The 6,741-nt window shown below is 31.1% G+C and overlaps 1 protein-coding gene across 1 annotated transcript; it reads right to left on the bottom strand.

The window, feature by feature from the left end:
• Positions 1-434: 434 nt before the first annotated feature.
• On the bottom strand, positions 435-6,306 carry LOC120351289. Its single transcript, XM_039427974.1, has 3 exons — positions 6,124-6,306; positions 5,510-5,696; positions 435-811 (listed from the first exon to the last, which is right to left on the bottom strand). Exons 2-3 carry the CDS (start codon positions 5,621-5,623, stop codon positions 494-496), a joined length of 432 nt encoding a protein of 143 aa, XP_039283908.1. The 5' UTR covers positions 5,624-5,696; positions 6,124-6,306; the 3' UTR covers positions 435-493.
• Between the last annotated feature and the right edge of the window lie 435 nt (positions 6,307-6,741).

The raw sequence follows: 6,741 nt of genomic DNA, 5'->3' as shown, positions 1-6,741 counted from the left end.
AATTGAAACAAATGGGTAAATCAAGCTGCAGAGGAAAATTTTGTAGTATGGGATACAATATGCAACGATTTCTATGATACATGTAAATGCACTGGAAACTAATAGATAAACTGCAGGCTTATCAAGTTCTACCTAGCAAGCTTTATATGTATAAACAAAAATAATGATGTTTAGTTTAATCGAACATTTGAGAGGAGCTTAGGGTTGTGCCACTGTTATCTATACTCTTATAAAATCACAGATCCAAACATTAGTTTTAAATTATTACACTTTTTGTCAATTTCACTTGGGAGACTTTGGGAGACCAAGGAAAAGGTGGTTTCAAAACAAGACACGATTATAAATATAATTAAATTTTCGAAAGGCTTTTTTTAAAGACTGGGGCAGACAATCATGCCTATCTATACCGTGGAAGTCAGAAGAAGTTTAATCGAAAATTAGAAAAAGCATAGGCCTATAGTTGAGTCCAAATGGATAATTATTCAACGTGAAGTTAAATAAAAAGTGTGTAAGATTGAATCAAGTTGGTTAGTGGGTAAAAAATGAACTGTTGCAATGGAGCAATGTATGGTATTAGTAATTTTGACAAAGAGAAACTCGAACTCACGTCATCAGGTTCAGTAGTCTCGAACAGGTGGCAGTAGAGGAGGGGAGCTCTGGTGTCGGCCACGACGTACGTGAATGACGTCACGTTGCCGTGGAAGACACGAAACTTGGAGACCAATAGCAGTGAGTGGCTGAAAATCGGTCGACTGTTGCCGGATTCCTCTTTCCAGCCTTTAACGTGTCCATCGTGTACACCTAGTTTGATCTGAAAAAACAGTAATTGGAAAAACTTACATAATTTTTCTATGGTGGGAGATGTTGTGGTATTTTCCCATATTGAAAGAATAAGACATTGATGTTGTTCATCAGTTCAGCTGAAGATGTGTTGCCATTAAACCTGGTTCTGTAGTTAAAATTTATTTTGAACAAATATAGTGGTATTGGAATAAGCTTCTTGAAGTCTCCAAGAAGTCTTCAGTCTTCTTGAAGTCTGAAGTTGAAGAATGGAGAAAAATTGTATATTTTTCTACATGGGACGCCTTCAAACCGTACTAATGTTAAGCTAAGAAAATGATTAATCAGGGTAGAGCCAAACGGACAGCAAACTACAGCATTAATTCATCAGCAAATTGCAGCGGAGGTAGAAAAGGATCTAATTACTATTTATGAAAAATTTATGCTATTTGTAGCTAGTCTAGCCACCTTCCATTCTATTTGATTCGGCCAATTTTGAGTGGCATGCTACTGCAGAAATCTGCGATAGTTTGCTGCCCGTGTAGCGCTACCTTTACCTTTGAAAAATTGCAAGAAAATCAATAGAAAAATAAGTGTTAAATCATATCTCTAGAATAATAAATTTCTATATGAATTTAAATTTTGCGAGTTAAAACAAGGTTGAAAAAAGAGGAGAGTTTTAAGAGATTGAATAAAGAGGATTTTTGAGTTTTCATTGTATCACTTGTTTTACTGTCTGTCTCTTTTTCATCAAATAGACGATTTTTTTCAAAAAATTCAATAAAGGAATGGGTGAAAATAAATTATTACTTTTAAATTCCCAATTGATAAACAAAATATTTTTCAATGTTTTTTAAATACCGTATGTTTGATGATATTAATAATGTTTATTAATAGTATGCAAACGTCCACTAAATCTGTTTTGAAATTCTAGTGCTATTTGGAATATTTGAAGTATCTTGGTTGAGGTAGATTATATGACTATATTACATTAAGTATTTGATTTTTTATTTGTCTATCTGTATTGTACTGGTCTGGATTATATTATAAAGAGCTGTATTAATTCTAAAATCATGTTAAAATATAGGTAAGGAATGTTTTGAACTCGTGGCTGGAGCACAAGATTTCTTTTTCTAGCCACGCCAATTATTTATTTATTTTCTTGTAAAACTGTTGCTAATTGGTGAATAAAATTTGATTTGATTTATTTACTTACTAACTAGAGTAACTTCAAGACACATTAAAATAATTTTCGAATTTAATTTAGGCGTTCTTTAGATCATTTTTTTTTTCACAATTTTTCATACGTTAAAAATACAATTTGTATACGGCACTGTTTAGCTAGGGTAAATGAAATATTTACTTTCAAAAAATTAGCAGTGTTATTTGATACAGTATTGTATTCAAGTGCTATTGATTGTTAAAAGATTTTTACAATGTTAGCCTAATAACTGACATTAAAAAACATTGGGGGAAAATTATTAAAGCAGTAGCACTGGGCATTAATTATCCTACCGTTTTATTAGTATATTCGTTTTTCTCACACTAAGAATTATCCTAATGTTTAATTTGTGATTTCGTTATGTTCCTTATTTTTTAATTAATTTTAAGCCCATTTGAAGTGCACACGACATGAAATAAGTTTAATGAGTTCAATGTGTGAACAAATGCATCACGGCCATAAGTAATAATTATTAATTACTGTAATCTGAGTAATTACTCCAAAACAAATCTTTTAAAACTACTTCCGCAATACAAAACTGCCATACTAATTTTGACACTGTTCATGTTTAATTGAAACCAAGTATTTTTAGCTAAACTGATGGCTAAAAGTAAACAAATCATTAAAATAATGAGCTTAGTAATTTATTTTTGTTTGAAAATTGAAAAAATTACTTCAATATATTCTTAAACTAGTTAATTGTTTACAGATTACACTACAAACACACATTTTCTTTAACATCAGTTACAACTTCATGATGAAGTATTTTGATATAATAAAATAAGTGTTTGATAATTAGGTAGGCCTAGTTCCTCATCACTTTTGACCGAAAATTCTCAAGAAAAAACTATTCAAAGTAATTGGAAATGTATCTTCACGACAAGACATTTATCGCCTTTACTGAAGTGATACATAATTATATTTATTTAGATCCCAGTAATAAGATATTGAACAGAAATGTTAGTGATATTCATACCAGTAAGCATCCAAGTTAACATAAAATTATCGCCAACAACCTTTTTTCTTAGGATAAGAATAATAAGGAAACGAAAATTATGGACAAGTGATAATTCATTTACAGAGTAGAAGCTCAAGAGAATGATATTTTGTGGTTTCTACCGCCATGTGTTCAAGTTACTCTCAACTCTCAAGAGAAAAATACACCTTCAGACCGGTGTTGGTATAAATTCGTTATGCGCATAGGGCTCTCCTACAAACACCTTCTAAGGGCAAAGGAGAAGGGCTAGAAAGACGAGAGTTAGTGGGTTGTGAGGTAGGGTGAAGTATCTAAGTAATTCATGGAGAGGCGCCCTTGGGGCAACTACTACTCTCGCACGAGACAGCAGATGAATGGCTTTACGCTACCCGCTACCAAAAAGCACAATTGAAAATAGATTGCCACACCGGCGTATCATTTTCACCTTTCATCATAATTATCAACTTTCGAGACTTGATAATGGAGATTACAATATTCTGTCTGGTAGTGACGAACATTTCTCCAAGTTGTGTTGGCATATTCATAAACATACTAAAGGCACAAGTGTAGGCCTACATAAGGCACCTCTAGAAGAAGATAAGAGTTCCTTCATATGAACATAAATTCAAAACATGGCAAAACTATCGTTACAAGTTACAACTCAACAAAAACCGAGTAAATAATTGAATTACGATTTCAAATTTTTAAATTGAGAGAAAAAAATGGGCAAACAATTGACACAACTTAAATAGTGAGTGGGTAGACTCTATTTTCCAGCTTTGGAAATAATGTGTCATGTCCTAGAATATAAAGAGGATCAATTTACAACACCAGGATTAAATATCATTCCATGAATGTGTAGACTATTTCATTCATAAGTTTTTATTCCATTGGAATAATAATATTCAGATTTATATTAAATTTATGTAAGAGTATGTTGCTACATGTTTCAAGAATAGTACTAAATATTGAAACTATGGAGAATCATGCATGTAGATCTGTAACTGTATCTGAAGCAGACTTCATGTTAAAAGTTTACTAGACAATCGTTTTGAAAATCACAATCCGGCCAAAATATGAAAGTTGGTGAATTCTAATTAGTTAAGACATTGAAACAAGCCTACATATATATAGGCTATTTCAGCTAGATTTATATATCTAGCTATTTTTATATCTCTTCACACTTAGCTAGGCTACGCTGAAAAGTCTTCGGAGGACGTAGCCGTCCTATCTCCCAATATTGAAAGCTACGATCAGTGAGGACAGAATAGAATTCTATACTCTCTGGCTACGATATGCTAAAGTGAAAATGACAGATTCGTAGCTTGGATTTAACATTGGGTGATAGGACGTATTTTAGCGTACCCAAGTCTGAAGAGACCCTTACACTTCTTTTTCAAGAAAACTACTTTTCTTGGACAGCCTGAAAACATGAAATATGCCTATCTGAAAATATTAAAATACATTTTAATGCAAAGGTGGTTTTAGCTACAGATTTCAATTCTTTCCTAGAACTAACTTATAGTTTGATAACATTCATTTCAGATATATTTTATAAACTATACTATAAAAATCCGCAGTAAAATTAATTACAAATTATAAGTACAGTACGGCCACCATTGTATCTTCAAGTTTTTTTTTTGTTTTCGAGACAAAGTGAAACAATAGTGACAGCAGAAATATGAACCCAGTAAATGGTCAAGTACTGTAGCTTACTTAATTTTCAACTGAACTGCCAAGTGTTCTGTTTAAAGTAAACGTAGTAAATTTGATTATTTGACATGGACAATATATTGAAGTCCACGTTAAAATGGCAGTACTTGATTAACACTTGTGTTGCTACCCTTGCTATTCGACAAAGCAGATAGTATCCTTGGGTTGCCAGATCGGTTCTTAACAATTTAGAAATAGCCTATAATTAATTAGCAGAATATTCAATCTCAATTATAAAAATGTATTATTTAATACCCGGAAAAAAGTTTTTGTTGACTAATAAAATATAGTTTATTATTTTAAACAGGAATGAACCGTTAATATTTCATCAGATACATACCGGTATCAGATATCCTCTTTAGAGGACAGTGGCAAGACAACGCTATTCTCCTATGCCACTATAACGTGGACTTCACTATATATGCTGGAGAACTCTATTAAAAATTATTGAAGAGGCTAGTCACTAAGCAAACAGCAATCATTATTGTAGTTGATCTCTAAGCATGAGTCTAGACAATAGATAAATTGGTACCATGCAAAGAATTAGGTTAACCATCTTACAGATAAAAAGTAAGGTAAGTTACCTTTTATCTTTGAATTCTAACATTCAAGTTACTTACACATACCTACTGTAACTTGTATGAGACAGTATTTTATTTAAAAAAGTAGCAAATGTGTCAAAAAAATTGAGTTTAACCTTCAAGAACGAAATAATTTAATGTGTCAATCATACATTGGAATAGCCAGCAACGTAAAAAGGTTTAGGCACTCACACACTACTTTTAAGCCAAATTTTATGTAATGAGCGACAAAATTACCTGTTGAGAAGTTCCAGCTCTTCTTATTTCTGACGTTACCCACGGTACCATATCAATTGAAAATAAACGGTCCGCGGTAGCAAAGCCAAGATATTGAACTTGATACAGCTTCATTTTGAAAGTTTAATGAGATACTACTTTCTCTTCAAAATAATTATTAGAGCATTGGATCTATAGACACTTTTTTCTGAAAGATTGAATTAAAAATTATGTTATTAATAATCAATGTTTACCGTATTCAACTGTTGGAAATTACATTACATGAATGTCTTACTATGCTATATTCACTTATTCACAGATTTAAAAAACTAGTATAAGGCAGCCAGTAATAAATAAAGCATACTACTGCATTATTGAAATTTCTACTATATATTGTAAGTTACTTTGTATCTTTTTTAAGTTCACTATAGATGGTTTGAGGTTAGGCCTATATTTTGCATTTCACTTATGAACCTTACATTTAAATTGCATTGATCTGTCTCCAATTATAAAAACAATATTATTTAAAAACTTTAATCAACATTCCAAATTAATATTTCATTTTAAATAATAAGGTTCAGTTATCAACACGAATTCAAAACGAGAATGTAAACAAGTCATCTTCAATAACCTACTTTAAAAAATGAGCTACCAATTGAATATGAAACTGAGATTACAACAATGATTAGCTAAAAAATTCTTCATCTTTTTTCAAATAAATTTTACACGAAAAACTACTTGTATTAGCTTGATACAGCAAAACATTGATAACAGAAATATTCTACATAATTTTCACGTGAACTACACAACACGAACAACAAAACTGATGAACGAAAAGTCTGCAACTCAGCATGGAGCGCTAGTAGTTCAGAATACGCACGGTACGCATGCGCTAAGGTGTGCGCTGTCAACGGTTATAACGATCTTTTGAATATTAGATTTTTTCAATGTTGATTTTTATAAAGACTATTGTTACAAATACAATTTGTATTTCTAATTTCTATAACAATCTCTATTTTATTAGCTTATCTAAAATTGTAATTTTATTCGGGGATATTAAATATTGAATCAATTATTATGAGTTGCTAAATAATAAATAATAAAATTGAAAAAATACTGTAGTATAAAATCATGACTGATATAAAAATAAAATAAGTATAGGCCTATCTATGCTGTAAAAGCAAATAACTATTGTTTATAATTCTATTTATTTTTTAGGCTTTTCTAATAAAGAAAAACTATTTAAAAATCCA

This window comes from Nilaparvata lugens, chromosome 5 (assembly GCF_014356525.2).
Source record: "Nilaparvata lugens isolate BPH chromosome 5, ASM1435652v1, whole genome shotgun sequence".
Classification (NCBI taxonomy): domain Eukaryota; kingdom Metazoa; phylum Arthropoda; class Insecta; order Hemiptera; family Delphacidae; genus Nilaparvata; species Nilaparvata lugens.
The sequence above is the reverse complement of the archived record's forward strand: the minus strand, read 5'-3'. Positions and strand labels throughout refer to the sequence as shown.

Coding starts and splice junctions, on each gene's coding strand:
- LOC120351289 (XM_039427974.1), bottom strand. CDS start 5,623: ATGAAGCTGTATCAAGTTCAATATCTTGGCTTTGCTACCGCGGACCGT. Junction 812..5,509: donor GAGCTGGAACTTCTCAACAG/GTAATTTTGTCG, acceptor CTGTTTTTTCAG/ATCAAACTAGGTGTACACGA.